Source organism: Myotis daubentonii, chromosome 10 (assembly GCF_963259705.1).
Source record: "Myotis daubentonii chromosome 10, mMyoDau2.1, whole genome shotgun sequence".
Lineage (NCBI taxonomy): Eukaryota > Metazoa > Chordata > Mammalia > Chiroptera > Vespertilionidae > Myotis > Myotis daubentonii.
In genome coordinates this window covers 2,859,143-2,876,575 of record NC_081849.1, presented here as the reverse complement: position 1 = coordinate 2,876,575, position 17,433 = coordinate 2,859,143, and the positions used below count along the sequence as shown (strand labels likewise).

Below are 17,433 nucleotides of genomic sequence, written 5' to 3'. Positions count from 1 at the left end.
TATATCCCAGGTAACTTTGTGTGTGTTTAGCCAACCGTTGTATAGTTTCAGTGAATAAAAGGCTGGCCCAGAACCAGGGTCGGCGCTGTCGTAGGAGGAAACGCCTATGGCAGTCGCTGGCCAGCTTTCAATAAATCCTCACTTGCTGCTTAAGACCTAATTGGAGCTGGTGGTCTTACTCTCGCGAACATTGGTCCATAACAACAGCCCACAGAGGTGCCCGCTGTCACTCAGGGGCCAGGCCACAGCACAGACACCATTGCACTGGGGCTGCTGGTCTCTAAGATTCAGTCCTCCGTCTTGCCTCAGCGGCGCCTGCACGGCACACACGTCCTCATGGCTCACTCTTCTGCCGACTGGCCTTTAGCACCGCATTGCACCCATTTTTAAATCCTCGTGTGCTGGCAACCCTATGATTTATTAACTTCACTTCCGGGTCACAGAGGGCCTTTCAGACTCAGCAGCGGGGCCAGGAAGGGCTTTCGGAGGCTGAGCGGCTGGAAAGGGCTGGGCACACGTATGACCCTGTGGACGCCATCGATTCACACCTGTGCCCGCTGACGGCCTCCTTGGACTGCCTGGGGACAGTGCGTCTGTAACCAGGCAACCGAGGGGTCTGGACGCCCGGCACTACTTGAGCCAATTCAGCAGAGACAGGGTTGAATCCTACATGAGCGTTGATTCCAATCCTGCCCGCAGCACGGACAGCAGCAGTCACCCATAAACAGCTGCTCTGTCCCTCCCCATAAGCCCGCTGCTTGCATCGGGTAGAAGCACAAAGATGACGAGGGAAGTAGGATTACAAGCGCGGGGAAGTGGGCAGGTACGGTGGTGACAGGCTATGAGTCACTCGGCCGGGGTTGTAAAGAGCAGGTGCCTCCGGGACTAGACTGCCTCAGCCTCGAGGTTGCACATCTTCCCACAGTGACAGGCAGTTCTCGGGACAGAGGGGCGGACCACCTCCGAGGTGAGCTCCATGTCCCAGGGCGCACAGCCCCCAGCCGCTGAGACCGCGTTCTCTCTCAGAACAGAGCCAGCACAGGGAACGGCAGGATTCACATTTCTTACCACCGTGGCTGTCACCTCACCCGTTTCTGCCCCTCACAGTCCAGGGCCCCGACCACCACACTGAACAGGCTGCTGCCAGGGGTGGGAGTCACCCTGGTCCCCATCTGCCTTTGTCTCAGTGTCTACGGCTGCAGGGGCCCACCTTTCCAACAGAAAATAAAAATGGAAAGGCCTTAACCACACTGAAGTTTCAATTATGGCCCAGGCAGCAGGAGAAGCCCTGCGGAGTTAAAACGACTAATTTGCAAGGGGAATAAAGCCCCTTCCCAGATAAAGCCAAGCCATTTCGTTTCTGAAGAATCTAGTCAGAATATTTATTTGCTACTTGACAAAGGAGATGACAGATTTCACCCAGGAGATGCCCCTGGGGAGACAAAGTCAGTCAGGGCTGCTTTTCATATGCAAATCCACCGTGATTAGGTTAACTCCCCAGCCCGCCCAGCCCTCCCCCAGGGCGCCTGCCCACTGCCGGGGGCTCTGGAAGCTGAGGGAAAAGGGGGATCAGTCTGACTAGAGCCCCTGTGCACCCTGTACCCCAGCGCCAGGCCCCTCGGCCTGGACAAGGTGCTCCCCGGAGCCCCTCCCCACACCGGCTCCTTAAGGGGACCGGGGGCCTGGGCAGCTGGCAGGCTCGGCAGCATCTCCAATAAAGCAGCTCCTTTGTGCCAGCCTGGACCAAGCTCTCTCGCTGCACTTCCAAGAGTCTGGCTGTTTGGCCCCCAGGCACCCTGCCGGCAAATCTCACTGAACAAAGTGCCTGGCAAAGCACCCACAATGCCCCGGAATAGAGGCAGCGCCCAGAAAATGCGCTGAATTAGGATTTAATTGCTAGAAATTACTTTCAATTACTAAAAATTACAACAAATTACTTGTTGAATAGACACATTATTTCACCACCATTAATAATTTAAAATTGCTAATTCTGTGTAATTGTAAGCAATTTTTGTTCTGTAATGAATGGCAAGGTGCTGCATGACCCAGGCTGTGCCCGGCCCTGGGCTCCGATGAGGGTTGGGGACAGAAATCGGATAGCAGGACGAGCGACAGTGATCAGAAGTACTCATGGTGCTCCGCCAGCCGCTGCGGTTCTTTCTGTTCTGATAGAGAAAGCACGGTCTCCCGCTGGGAGCTGTGCGCCCTGCCACACGGGAGCGCCATCGGCGGGCAGCCCATCCTCCTGCCCAGAACGGCCATCATCATGGGAAGAGGGACAGCCTTGCAGCTGACACAATCCGGTCCCAGGGGCGTCGCCCTTTGCCTGCCCTTTGTGACCCCCCAGCCCTATTGCCTATAACCATTATACCTTCCCCCTCCCCGCGCCTGGGAACCCCCTGCCTGGGAGCCTCCGCCCCGCGCCTGGGAGCCCACCCCCCCCCCCGCCCCGCGCCTGGGAGCCCTCCGCCCCGCGCCTGGGAGCCCCCCCGCCCCGCGGAGCCCCCCCCCCGCCCCGCGCCTGGGAGCCCCCCCGCCCCGCGGAGCCCCCCGCCCCGCGGAGCCCCCCGCCCCGCGCCTGGGAGCCCCCAGTCCTATTGCCTATAACCATTATACCTTCCCCCCTCCCCCTCCTGTGATTCCTACTGCCCCGTGTAATCTTTGTCCTTCTGTCCAGTAAAAGCAGCTGGTTGACGGTGGGGAGAGAGCAGACTTGTGGCTGACCTGCTGTTCTCCCTGCTGCCTGCAGGCCTGGAATAGAGGCTCACACAGGATTCTACCTGTCTCTGCTGAACTGGCTCAAGTAAAGCGCCTGGACCCTTGGTTGTCCATGAGGAAGAAGACGGCAGCCTCCAGGCCAGACCAGGTCCCCTCACTCGCACACCTTCCCTCCCAACGCACCCCCTCCCCCCAATGATAGATCCTCCCTTCCCCCAACTGGTGGGCAGAGTATGATGTAACCTGCAGCCCAGAAATACCTGAGTGACTAACCATGTACCTTATGTGGACTATACATTGAACCACTAATCAACACCTGCCATATACCCTAAGCCCTTGTTCCTATATGGACCATACATTAAGCCACCAATCAGCTCGCGCAAGAGTACACTAAGCCCCCATTCCTTCCCATTCTGCCCCTCAAAAGGCATGCTCACCTCCCCTTGTGAGGCAGCCCAGCAGGTCTCTTTCCCCTAATAAAGCCTGTAGTCTGGCAGGCCCACCCTCAATCGGGGTGGGGAGGGCCAATCGGGGGTGAGGCCAGCTGGGGGGAGGGGCCACAGCTGATTGAGGCCCCGGTTGGGCTGGTTGGCTGCTGTAGTGCACATCATAGTGACGGGTTGTTTTTTCCGTGGTCATCCTGATCATTCCAGTCATTCCATCGTTCTGGTCACTGGGCTTTTATATATATACTAGTGGCCTGGTGCGTGAAATTCATGCATGGGGGGTGCCCTCAGCCCAGCTTGCACCCTCTCCAATCAGGGACCCCTTGGGGGATGTCTGACTGCCGGTTTAGGCCCGATCCAACAGGAATCGGGCCTAAACCGGCGGTCGGACATCCCTCTCGCAATCTGGGACTGCTGGCACCTAACCACTCACCTGCCTGCCTGCCTGATCGCCCCTAACTGCTTCTGCCTGCCTGTCTGATCGCCCCTAACTGCCCTCCCCTGCTGGCCTGAACTCACCCCCAACTGCTCTCCCCTGCTGGCCTGATCTTGCCCCCAACTGCCTCTGCCTATCTGATAACCCCTAATTGCCCTTCCTTGCTGGCCTGATCTTGCCTCCAACTGCCCTCCTCTGCTGGCCTGGTTGCCCCCAACTGGCCTCCCCTGCCAGCCTGATCTCACCCCCAACTGGCCTCCCCTGCTGGCCTGACTGCCCCTAACAGCCTCTGCCTTGGCCTCTACCACCATGGCTTTGTCCGGAAGGAAGTCGAACATCCGAAAGATGGCTGGTACACCTGGTCTAATTAGCATATTACCTTTTTAATAGTGTATGTATATATATATATATATGTTAGAAGCCCGTTGCACGAAGATTCGTGCAATAGGCCTTCCTTCCCCTGGCTGCTGGCACTGGTTTTCCTCTGGCACCGGGAGCCAGGCCTTTGGTCCGGCCGCAGTGGAGAAGCCAAGCCTCGAGGCTAGGCTTCTCCCCTCCAGCCACAGTGAGGCCTGGCTTCTCCCCTCCAGCCACAGTGAGGCTTGGCTTCTCCGCTGCAGCTGCGGAGAAGCCAAGCCTCTTCAGTCTTCAGTCTTCAGTCTTCATTCCATACCTGCATATGCAAATTAACTGCCATCTTTGTTGGGTTAATTTGCATAGTCACTCTGATTGGCTGGTGGGCATAGCAGAGTGACACCAATTTGCATGTTTCTCTTTTATTAGTGTAGATGGATGCAAGTACCACACACAGCCATAATATGAATTACTTCACAGAAAAAAGTGAGCGTCTCTATGACCTAGGTAGCATTTACTGAGGTTTCAGACAAGGTTACATCCCACACAGCCCATAAATGGGTCCTCCCCTCCTGCCTCTCTGGGAGGATGGGAGCTCCCAGGTCTCTCTGGGTCTCCATTTCCTCTTCTGTCCACGGCCAACTCTCCGTCATGTCTGAAATGAAGCCTCAGTGAAACAGACGCCCAGGATCCCCAAGACAGATGCCGCCTCTGCCCCACCCTGTGCTCCATGGGCGCTAAGCATGCCCTGACGCTGGTGTCAGCTACAGTTCTCACAGGACTAACCTGACCATATCCTGCACAATTAGAAGTCAAGGCTGTAATTTGCCTCAGGGGAAAATGCAAGCTTTTAAAGCAGTCAAAGTTAGGGAAGGGCATCTAGTTTTCATTGTAAGGGTAGTATTTCTGGAACCTACAAGGATATCTTAAACATCTTCTTTTTAAAAAAATGTTTTTATTGATTTTTTTTGAGAGGGATGGAGAGGAAGCAATAGAAACATCAATGATGAGAGACAATCATTGATCAGCTGCTTCCTGCATGTCCCTTACTGGGGATCAAGCCCACAACCTGGGCATGTGCCCTGACTGGGAATTGAACCATGACCTCCTGGTTCATAGGTTGAAGCTCAACCACTAAGCCAGGCCAGCCGGGCTTTACACATCTTTTGAAGGACAAAAATGTGATCCTCAAACACATAGAAATAAGCGAGACTTTGGTTTGCCCCCCCAAGTGAGGAAATTGTGTGGGAGGCCCTTGCTTTCATGTCTGGTTCTTTATTTGATGTCTTTCATGCAATTAGAGGTTTGCTCTGGTATCAGCTGTTGGCATCAGCTTGGAAGACAGAGTCTGCTTTCTGCAGCTGCTCTGCTCTGAGCACAAGCCATGCAACTGCCTGCCCCCAGCCCCCAAAGAACAAACTCAACATCAGAAACGCGTTCACAGCACCTCTGCGCTTGGATGAACCATGGGAGGCAAGAGACAAGACAGGACGGAGAGGTGGCAGAGCTGAGAACCAGGGAAGAAGCGCAGGGGAGGCGCTCCAGGAAGAAACCGGAACCTGGGGGAGTGGAGACCGAACATGAGACTTCCACCCCCTCGTGCGGCTCACTGGGGGAAGAAGAGACGTACCCTGCTCACCGGCACCGGCAGCCCGTGATAACCTTGTCCGCTGTCGGCCATCACGGTGTGGGCCTTCTTGGCCACGTTCTCAGATGCACTGTGTGTGGTGGTTAGATAGTTAAATAAACAGGAGGTGAGTCTGCGTGATGGATCCAGCCCTCTGGGCCCAGCCTCCTTGGACCAACAGTCTCTGAGGCGGCGGATGTGGCAGAGCACGTGGGGTGCGGACACAGAGGCTCCTGGAGACACATGCTGGACACGAGGAGGCCACTCTGGGGGCCAGGCAGGGGACAGGCCAGCATTCTGAAAGTCCTTGAACAGCTGAGAGAACAGGAGTCTTTCCATGCAAAGACGTCGATCTTCCTAGGTCCACTGCTCCTCGCGAGAGGGTGGCGAAGACTCACGGTGCAAATTAGGACTCCTTCTCGCAGGGTCCTGCCACAGAGGGCAGCACGGAGCACGCAGGCTTCTGGAACATGACTATAAAATCCGGGGAAGAAAAGCTCTAGAACCCACCCTAATTTTTGTTCTAACTACAGGACTGTCTTCCCTCCAGTTCAGACTCCTCAACCTTAGCAGGAGCTGGGAGATCACGTCTGAGAGTGGCAGGGATCTGGGTCCTGAGCGCACCTGCCCAGAAAGCTGAGGGGTGAGGCAGCCTCAGCGTGTGGAAGACACTGCATCTCCTTTCAGCTCTGAGACTCTCGGCCCACGTGCTGTGAGCTCCCCTGACTATTCTTTGTACTTGTTCGAGGCAGAGAGAGGTTTGTCTTGGAAAAGTGTGGGAAACTGATATAGGGTTAAGCCTCGGACTGACCTGCTGGCAAAGTCACAACAAGTCCTAGCTTAGAGGGCACAATCCTCTTAGCTTAATTAGGCTTGACCTTATAACACTCCCTAGGTCTTATCTGGGAATCTAATGGGCTGAGGAAGTGCAGGAAGTATAACCATGGTGTAAACAAGTGAAACTCACAAGAAAAGTGTAACTTTGGTAACCACTGCCTTGTTTACTGCTCACTATAAAAAGCTTGGTGAGGCCTGAGCACAGTGGAAGTCCTTCCTCTTGAGTTCGACTCTCTCGCCTGGTCCCCCAATATTCCCAAATTATCTCGTGTCTTTTCTTTTTCATTTGTGTGCGGCTTCTCTTCCAGACCCGAACCCTGACCACGCAGGACGTGGAGGGGAACACTTACGACATCAAAGATCTTCTTTTAATGAAGACCCTCATTTACTCTTTGGCTGTAAAACCCACAGGAAAGAGGGTCCTTTATAGCCAATGAGGAGATGCCAAGAGCAAATATGAACCTAGTTCAGGGGATTTTCCTAGTTCATGGGATTTTTCCCAAATAGGAGATGATGCTCAATGTGGAGTCACATGAGAGCCTAGCAGAGTGTGAGATGCTGTGCGCACACAGCTCACACCGGGCCTCGGGTAACACAGCTCCACGTCCATGGCTCATGTGTCTGTAGGAGACTGGGAGGATTTCCCACCACCAGTGCAGACCACACACTCACCAAATTATAACTTCTTGAAAATTTAGGTACATAATTGTTCTTTAATCTTCAACCAAGGATATTTTTTCCATTGATATTTTTAGAGAAGGTGGAAGGGAGGAAGGAGGGGGCATGGGGAGGAAAAGGGGGGAGAGAAAGAGACATTGATGTGAGAGAGACTCATCGACAGGTTGCCTCCCATACGCCGGGGATCAAACCTACAACCCAAGTACATGCCTTTGACCAGGAATCAAACCCAGGAGCCTCCTGTGTGCAGGCCGATGCTCTAACTGCTTAGTAACACTGGCCAGGGCACATATATAAATTTTTAATGATTAAAGGCTTTTTCAAGTTTTCTATACCTTTTGAGTCACTTTTATTTGTTTACTAGAGGCCCAGTGCACAAAAATTTGTGCACTCGGCGGGTCCCTCAGCCCAGCCCTCTCACAGCCGGGGAGCCTTCAGGGGATGTCTACCTCCCAGCTAAGGCCCACTCCCCGGGGGATCAGGCTTAAGCTCGCAGTCAGACATCCCTCTGGCAGTCCGGGAGCCCTTGGGGAATGTCCAACTGCAGCTTAGGCCCACTACCCTGCAGCCACCTATGCGGAAGGTGCAGCGCCAGGACTGGGACTGCGCCGCTGCCTCTCCCACTGCCTCTGCGGAAAGAGGGGGGCGCCAGGACCGCTATGGCTGGCCTGGCAGCACAGGCTCACTGGCCCTGCCCCCTGCCCAATGGTCATTCCAGCAGGTCGTTCTGGAAGGTCATTCCACCATCCGGTCTAATTAGCATATTAGCTCTTTATTATATAAGATAAGATGGTGTTTTTTAAATCTTTATTGTTGAGAGTATTACAGATGTCCCCCTCAATCCCCCATTGCCCCACCCCACCCCAGGCCTTCACCACCCTATTGTCTGTGTCCATAGGAATGCATATTATATGCATAGAAATTCTTTGGTTAATCTCTTCCTGCCCCCCTCCCCACTTCCCTCTGAGATACATCAGTCTGCTCCATGATTCCATGCCTCTGGTTCTATTTTATTCATCAGTTTATTTTGTTCATTAGATTCCTTGTTCATTTATTTTGATTTTTAGATTCAATTGTTGATAGATATGTATTTATTGCCATTTTATTGCCATATTTTTTATCCTTTTTTCTCTTCTTCTCCTTAAAGAAGACCTTTTAACATTTCATGAAATACTGGTTTGCCAGTGATCAACTTCTTGCCTGGAAAGCTCTTTATCTGACCTTCAGTTCTAAATGATAGCTTTGCTGGGTAGAGTGGTTGCAGGTCCTTCCAATTCATCACTTTGAATATTTCTTGCCACTCCCTTCTGGCCTGAAAAGTTTCTGTTGAGAAATCAGCTGAGTTGTGTGGGCACTCCCTTGTAGGTAACTAACTGCTGTTCTCTTGCTGCTTTTAAGGTTATCTTTTTGTCTTTGACCTCTGGCATTTTAATTATGATGTCTTGGTGTGGGCCTCTTTGGGTTCATTTTGTTTTGGACTCCCTGTGCTCCGTGGACTTGCAAATCTATTGCTTTCACTGTGTAAGGGAAGTTTTCTGTCTTTTTTTTTAGACAGGGCTAAAAAAAAAGAAATTGCTTTTCAAGCCCAAGCCCCAAGCGGCGAGCAGCAGGCTGCTACCTGCATCCATTCTGGGACAAAGGAGCTGCCATGGGGACCTGGGACCTAGGGTCTGTCTGCCAGGCCGGGCCCAGGGAGGCGGGGTACGTCCTGGGCCTGTCTGGCTGAACAGCACATCTGCAGCAGAGGTTTGCTGGCTGAGAGTGAGCATAGGTGAGTGACAGCAGAGTCTCTGTGCAGCTGATGACATCGGCCATGTTTTATTATCAGCAGCGTCCAGAACTCAAGTCAGTTGAGGACTATCAAGAGGAAGATGCCCCACTAGGAATGACCTTCTGGGCTGTATCTGCACTTTTACCTGTCCTTTTGCCCAAATGTTACTTTACTTTCCAGTCTTCTCCTGAAAAGTCCAACCAGAACTTCTTCCCTCACCTCTGCTCAAGCCTCCCTCCCCCCCGCAGTGACATGTCCGCAAATACACAGATAAATGAATGCAACAGATGCATAAGCAGACAGATGCCTTGACTTTTGATGCCACTGGTTCTCCAAAGTCCATGGTGTTGCCTCCGGCCCCCTTTCCTCACATCTGGCCTCATACACTTCTGCGGTGAAAGCATGGTGCCGGGTGGTTTTAACAGCACCTCCTTTTGCAGAAACGCCCCAGACTTGGAGAAGCTGGAAGTGCCCTGGAGCAGGTGGGGAGGGTGGGTACTGGAAACAGTGGACCACTGTCTGCCACTCACGTCCCCTTCATGACCTTCCACTTCCCACCCTTAGCAGTCCCTCTGCCATGTCCCCACATGTGTCACTGTCCACCTGAATAGCAGCTTTGTGACTGCATTGACTACCATGGGCACATCCCCGCACTCCACCCCACAGCACTCATCCACCTGGAGTTGGGGCAGGTGAGCTCGGCCAGACTTTAGCAATAAGGAAGGACCCTGATTTCCAAGGTGCAACAGAAGACAAGTGAGAAGGTGCAGGTGGGAAGGGATGGGTGGGAAGGGACAGATGGGAAGGGATGGGTGGGAAGGGACAGGTGGGAAGGGGCAAGTGGGCAGTTGCAGGTGGGAAGGGGCTGGTGGGAAGGGGCAGGTGGGAAGGGGCTGGTGGGAAGGGACAGGTGGGAAGGGGCAGGTGGGAAGGGACAGGTGGGAAGGGGCAGGTGGGAAGGGGCAGGTGGGAAGGGATAGGTGGGAAGGGGCAGGTGGGAAGGGACAGGTGGGAAGGGACAGGTGGGAAGGGATAGGTGGGAAGGGACAGGTGGGAAGGGGCAGGTGGGAAGGGGCAGGTGGGAAGGGACAGGTGGGAAGGGACAGGTGGGAAGGGGCCGGTGGGAAGGGCCAGGTGGGAAGGGATAGGTGGGAAGGGACAGGTGGGAAGGGGCAGGTGGGAAGGGACAGGTGGGAAGGGGCTGGTGGGAAGGGGCAGGTGGGAAGGGACAGGTGGGAAGGGACAGGTGGGAAGGGGCAGGTGGGAAGGGACAGGTGGGAAAGGGCTGGTGGGAAGGGCCAGGTGGGAAGGGATAGGTGGGAAGGGACAGGTGGGAAGGGGCAGGTGGGAAGGGACAGGTGGGAAGGGGCAGGTGGGAAGGGACAGATGGGAAGGGGCTGGTGGGAAGGGGCAGGTGGGAAGGGACAGGTGGGAAGGGATAGGTCGGAAGGGGCAGGTGGGAAGGGGCTGGTGGGAAGGGGCAGGTGGGAAGGGATAGGTGGGAAGGGGCAGGTGGGAGGGGACAGGTGGGCAGGTACAGGTGGGAAGGGGCTGGTGGGAAGGGGCAGGTGGGAAGGGACAGGTGGGAAGGGGCAGGTGGGAAGGGGCAGGTGGGAAGGGGCAGGTGGACGGCAAACAGAAGCCACCCAGGGAGGGAACCCCAGAAGCCAAGGCCACCTCACTGAGCCGCGGCTCCAGACGCTCAGGCAGAGCAGCCGGGTCACAGCACTGGCCCCTGCCCAGCTCTACAACCTCCTGGCGACACTGGCTTCCTGCCCCGCTCCCTGTCCTGGGACCCTTCTCATTCTCCTTTGAGGAGCTACAGCACTGCGCTGGATATTTCCCTTAGCTTTACTTGCTGGCTTTGACATCCAGCTCAATATGTGGGGAGGTTCCCGCCAGGAAGTAAGGCACATGCCAATGCATGACACTACACACGGAATTTCAATGGCTTGTCGGAAGACGTGAAATGTATTTTTAAAATTTAGTCCATGAGAGAACAATGTGTCCTCCATGGAGCAAAGCCTCCTGTGGGAGCGTGGCTAAATAGTGAGCGCACGGCCCTCCATCAGCACATGGACTCTACGGAGGAAGCCGCTCCCATTGCGGAGACGCGCCCACAGGAGGCGCCCACGCGCCCATCCGGGACACACTGGGATGCAGCCACAGCCAGGCAAATGCAGTGACCGCACGGCGTGACCACAGGGGCTCTGAGAACGCCCCCTCCCCAAGCCCGCCACATCGTGTGAGCCGAGCTCAGGAGGAGACAGACTCCTCCACACCTCGAGGTGTCACCCACCACTGAGCCTCATGACCAGGAGGAAAAGAGACGCAGACGACAGTGCGGCAGAGAGCAGGGAGCACAGGGGCGGGAATGCGATGACAGCTCCGTGGGAAACACTGTGTTAGGTGAGGGACCCCAAAGGGCGTGGGCAGACGCACATCTGTGTGTTTGTACGCATGTGCATGTGTATGTCTGTAGGCATGCGACATGTGTGCACATTGGTGTATGTGTGGTAATGTGCGTGTGCATCTGTGTGCATGTACATGGATGTGGGGAAATGCACATGGATGGATATGTGGGTGTGCACGTGCGATCCTGTGTGCACACTGGTGCCTGTGTTGCTGAACATGTGTGCATATGGATGTGTGTTTGTATATATGTATACATGGATGTATGTGTGTTGGTGTTAGTGTGCACATATCTGTTCATGTGTGTGTTTGTACATGTGTGCATCTGTGAGTCCATGTGTGCTCATTTGTGTGTGCATATGCATGTGTGTGCATATGTGGAGTGAAGCAGTGACAGCAGGCTCTGAAGGCGGCACGCCAGAGCTCTCACAGTAAGGACTGTTACAGGCAGATCGGGAGCAGCAGTGCAGAATCTAAATTACACCAAACCACCCACCTTCACGCTTCACCACCAGACCATGAGTCCTCGCACACAGCTGCAAAAGGAGGGGTGACACACGCCGGTGGCCTAACACCCGCCACCTGGGTCAGCGGTGCTCACTGAACACACAGACCCCGGGCCCAGCCCCAGTCCCTGTCAGACACGGGGACGGTGTTCCAGGCGTGTATAGGAGGCAACCGATCTAGGTTGCTCTCTACAGTCGATGTTTCTCTCCTCTCTCTCTCTAAAAAAAATCAATAAAAACACATCCTCAGGGGAGGATTGAAAAAAGAAGAAACTGCTTTTGGCCTGCACCAGACTTTCATAGGCACTGAACACGAGACGGCATGCCACCCCGTCACCAGGGGACTTCACTGGATTATTATGGTTCTGCATGGCCCAAGCCATAATGCGGAGGAAACGGGTCTCCGCAGCCGACTCGCTCTGACCCACAGACCCTGCCAGCAGCTGGCCACCTACCTCACCCTCACTCTCCAACCCTCACCCTCACCCCCACCCTCTAACCCTAACTCTAACCCTAACCCTCGTCTTCACTCTCAGCCTCAGCCTCACCCTTACCCTTAACCATAACCCTCACCCTCTAACCCTCAGCCTCACCCTCACCCTCTAACCCTCAGCCTCACCCTCACCCTCTAACCCTCAGCCTCACCCTCACCCTCTAACCCTTAACCATAACCCTCACCCTCTAACCCTCAGCCTCACCCTCACCCTCTAACCCTTAACCATAACCCTCACCCTCTAACCCTCAGCCTCACCCTCACCCTCTAACCCTCAGCCTCACCCTCACCCTCTAACCCTCAGCCTCACCCTCACCCTCTAACCCTTAACCATAACCCTCACCCTCTAACCCTCAGCCTCACCCTCACCCTCTAACCCTTAACCATAACCCTCACCCTCTAACCCTCAGCCTCACCCTCACCCTCTAACCCTTAACCATAACCCTCACCCTCTAACCCTCAGCCTCACCCTCACCCTCTAACCCTCAGCCTCACCCTCACCCTCTAACCCTCAGCCTCACCCTCACCCTCTAACCCTTAACCATAACCCTCACCCTCTAACCCTCAGCCTCACCCTCACCCTCTAACCCTTAACCATAACCCTCACCCTCTAACCCTCAGCCTCACCCTCACCCTCTAACCCTCAGCCTCACCCTCACCCTCAGCTCCCCCAGCTCCTGTGAGGCTGGCTTCTGCAGGAGCTCGGTGCACCCACCCTCCTTGTCCTGGATGACCCGCCTCATCCACCGTCCCCCCGCGGCCTGCCCTGCAGACTTCCGGCCCAGGCACAGACCACAGCCTGGCTGATACACTCAGTGACTCCCCCACCTGTGGCCGGCCAAGCCTCATAGCTAATCACGGACAGGACCTGAATGCACCCGCTTCTGCTGAGCCCGGCCACTCAGCACTGCCTGGCCCTTAAGAAGCCACGCGCACTGCGGACACCGCCGGGGGAGCCCAGCCAGTTCTGTTCCCCTCACTCACTGGACCACACACGTCTTCCTCTGGAGCCACACACAGCCCGCGAGAGCCCAGGACCCACAGTGGCATGGAGGCCCCACTCTAGGCCTGGCCACCACACGAGGTTTCACCCCACAAGCCCCTCCCATCGCTCCCCACACGCTGAGCCGGATCGGCCTGAGCCCCCCACACGCTGAGCTGGATCGGCCTGAGCCCCCCACACGCTGAGCCAGATCGGCCTGAGCCCCCCACACGCTGAGCCGGATCGGCCTGAGCCCCCCACACGCTGAGCCGGATCGGCCGGAGCCCCCCACACGCTGAGCTGGATTGGCCCGAGCCCCCCACACGCTGAGCCGGATCGGCCTGAGCCAGATCGGCCTGAGCCCCCCACACGCTGAGCCGGATCGGCCTGAGCCCCCCACACGCTGAGCTGGATCGGCCTGAGCCAGATCGGCCTGAGCCCCCCACACGCTGAGCTGGATCGGCCCGAGCCCCCCACACGCTGAGCCGGATCGGCCTGAGCCAGATCGGCCTGAGCCCCCCACACGCTGAGCCGGATCGGCCTGAGCCCCCCACACGCTGAGCTGGATCGGCCCGAGCCCCCCACACGCTGAGCCGGATCGGCCTGAGCCCCCCACACGCTGAGCTGGATCGGCCTGAGCCCCCCACACGCTGAGCTGGATCGGCCTGAGCCCCCCACACGCTGAGCTGGATTGGCCTGAGGCCCCCACACGCTGAGCTGGATCGGCCTGAGGCCCCCACACGCTGAGCTGGATCGGCCTGAGCCCCCCACACGCTGAGCTGGATCGGCCTGAGCCCCCCACACGCTGAGCTGGATTGGCCTGAGGCCCCCACACGCTGAGCTGGATCGGCCTGAGGCCCCCACACGCTGAGCTGGATCGGCCTGAGGCCCCCACACGCTGAGCTGGGTCGGCCCGAGCCCCCCACACGCTGAGCCAGATCGACCCGAGCCCCCCACATGCTGACCTGGATCGGCCCGAGCCCCCCCCATGCTGAACTGGGTTGGCCTGAGCCCCCCACACGCTGAGCGGGATCGGCCCGAGCCCCCCACATGCTGAGCTGGATCGGCCTGAGCCCCCCACACGCTGAGCTGGATCGGCCCGAGCCCCCCACACGCTGAGCCAGATCGGCCTGAGCCCCCCACACGCTGAGCGGGATCGGCCCGAGCCCCCCACACGCTGAGCTGGATCGGCCTGAGGCCCCCACATGCTGAGCTGGGTCGGCCTGAGCCCCCCCTCCCCACGCTGAACTGGGTCGGCCTGAGCCCCCCCTCCCCACGCTGAGCTAGGAAGTGAACTGAGTGCATAAACCGTATATTTAATCTGATGGCTATTAATACAAATAATTCTGTGTAGCCCAAATCTAATCAAAAGTGGGTGAATATTTAATCAATATTCACCCCCCTACATGCTGAGCTGGGTCGGCCTGAGGCCCTCTCCCCGCCACGCTGAGCTGGGTCGGCCTCTGGTCCAGGCTCGTGCATATGTGAATTCGAAATAACAGTTCTACATCATAATGTTCAAGTTATTGAAAATTAAAAATTATCTGAGCAAACGGTTAACAGGACGCCCCTGTGAAAAACTGCAGGACGACAATTTGCCCACAGCGGCAGAGAGGTGACCGCTTTTCTCCATGATGGGCGGTGGGGCCGGACGGTCACCCGGTGAGCAGCCCCCACCTGCCCGCCGGCGCCCGCTCGCCCGCGAAGCGCTGCAGAGCGAATGTGGATCTGCACACCACAGCCCCCGCCCGCCTCTCCCCCAGGCGCTGCTGCTCCAGCCTCTTCTCCCCGCCACTAAGTCGGTCGGTCCTACTTCCTCGCGACCCTCAGAATTCCGAGAAGCCGTGTTGCTGAGCGCTGAGCGCTGCGGGGACAGCGGCCCGGGAGCCCCCGGCTCCATTCCTGCCTACCTGCGCGGGACAGCTGCAGCAGGGCGGCCCTCAGACGCTGCTGGGCCCCCGGCGACACCTCATAGTGGTAGACATCTGTCACCGGAACCTTCTGGCACCTTCCAAACACTCCGTCTGTGAGAAAAAGGGAGGCAGAGAAGAGAAAGTGATGTTTCCTTTTCAGAGAGGAGGAAGGCAGTACACCGTCCCTGCACCACGGCCAGGCTTCGCAAGGGCTTCAGAGCACCATCACAGCTCTCGGGTGTCAGGGCACTGGGAGAGCAATGGCTCATCTGAGTAAGGACAGTGTACCATGGGCCATGGGCTGTGGGAGTGGACCGTGGGTGTGGGCCATGGCCGTGGACCTAGGCCGTGGGCTGTGGGGAACAAAGGCAGAGCTGGAGAGAGGCTCAGGAACCCAGTGCCACTTGGGTTTTTTATTCGCGTTCCCATCCCCACCTCCCACCTCCCCACCTCCCCACCTTCCCACCCCTCACTTTTTGTAACTTCCAGGCAGTGACATTCAGGACTAGTTTTCCAGATGAGGAACAGAACCCCCAGGAAGTGTAATGTTAACTTGCAGAAGCCACAAGGCCCATGGATGCCTCCCACAGTGCCACGCGGGAGGCGCTGACGTGGGGTGGCCTGCACACCAGCCAGGGCGAGGCTTTCTGGGAACCCAGCAGAGGTGTTGGCCGAGCAGGGCGCATTCCGGGACAATCCCGCAGCTCCGCCCTCTGTCCCAAGGAGGACCTGCTCCTCCGCGTCCCTCCCAGCCACACCCCGTTCCTCGGGCCCTGGAACCACTGGCTGTGAGACAAGCTTCCTGCAGGGCTCCACACATTCAAATCGCCACCTTCCCCACCCAAAGGCCCAATGGGGACCGTGCTGCCCACACAGGGTGGCCGTCTGCAGCTTCGGCCGGATGGAAACGCGTCCCTGTTGGGGCAGCTGAAGAAAGCCTCACTCGCACAAGTCCAATTAGCAGCCGCGCGCTGCCGGGGGCGCACATGTGCTTGGACGGACGACCCTGTCCTTAGCAGAGTCACCTGAAGTGTCGCACGCACCACTGGGACTTCTGTGGGACTTTGCAAAGCCCCGTGACTCAGCACACCGCTAACCACAGTGAACGGAGGAGTGCACCGTCTGCCGGTCCACAATTCACGCATCTGCCACCCACGCAGAGGGGGTGACAGCTCCTACAGGGAGGGTCCCGTCCCCACGCCGCCAGCACGCTGGCCTGTCTGCGGCGAGCACACACCCCACAAGTGCCCGGTTCCTGGTTTGGTTTTGTGCCAAGGACTCCGTGCCTGTGGGTGGTGTGCTTGTGGGGGGCACAGACGGGGGTGGGAGAAAGAGGGCAAAGGGGAAATGCTCTCTTCAGAATGTCCTGGAAGCTCTCGCTTTACTTGTCAAATGGAAATATTGTGACAGTAGAATCATAGTGTGGGGACCAGAAAGAGCACTGAGACGGCCCAGCCCACATGGTGTAGATGGGGAAACCGAGCCGGAGTGTGGGGACGAGGCCGTGTGGGGGGGCTGGCAGCTGACCGCGAGGCCGTGGGGGCCGGCAGCTGACCGCGAGGCCGTGGGGGGACGGCAGCTGACCACGAGGCTGGGGGGAGCCGGCAGCTGACCACAAGGCCGTGGGGGGCCGGCAGCTGACCATGAGTGCCGGGAGCCAGTCCATCCTTGCTTGTTTCAAAGGACCTGGCATATATGGCATACTGTTCTTAAAATGTTTGCTCACCTTCTTGGCGCTATGTGTTTTAACCAAGGTCACCTCTCCGAGAAAGGTTGTTTCCCCAGGTAGGGATTTTCCCCTGAAGTTAGGGAGGGAATAAAACCGCTTAAGTGAGTGCCAGGCGGGTAATTAATCACTTTAACTACGAACAATCATGCTTAAGCTACATAATCTTTACTCCCTGGAATGGAGATAAGAAACGCCCTAACCTTTGTAATAGAGATTGATAGGATTGAATCAACTGGTATAAATATAGATGTAACAAGACAGCAAGAGACAGAACTTAGAAGGAGCCAAGAAGACAGAACCTACACAGAACCTACAGACAGAAGAACTTCGCTGGAGAGAACATGGCAAAAGATCCTGGACTGAACCTGACTACAGAAATTGGCAAGAGAACCTGACTAGAACCTGGTGACTGAACCTGGCTGGAGAACCTGGACAGAACCTGGCTGGAGAACCTAGCGAGGGAACATGGCCACAGAACCTGGCTGGAGATCCTAAGCAGAACCTCTTTGGAGATCCAGACCAGAACTTGGC

General features: G+C 56.6%; 1 protein-coding gene across 3 annotated transcripts in view; it reads right to left on the bottom strand.

Annotated features, from left to right (window-relative positions):
- The window catches only part of PTPRN2 (protein tyrosine phosphatase receptor type N2), a 470,186-nt gene that overhangs the window by 319,188 nt on the left and 133,565 nt on the right, over positions 1-17,433 (bottom strand). For all 3 annotated transcript variants that reach the window (XM_059711309.1, XM_059711311.1, XM_059711310.1), the window contains one exon: positions 15,171-15,284. In XM_059711309.1, coding sequence (XP_059567292.1) covers positions 15,171-15,284 — 114 coding nt within the window. The remainder of the gene's footprint in view (positions 1-15,170; positions 15,285-17,433) is intronic.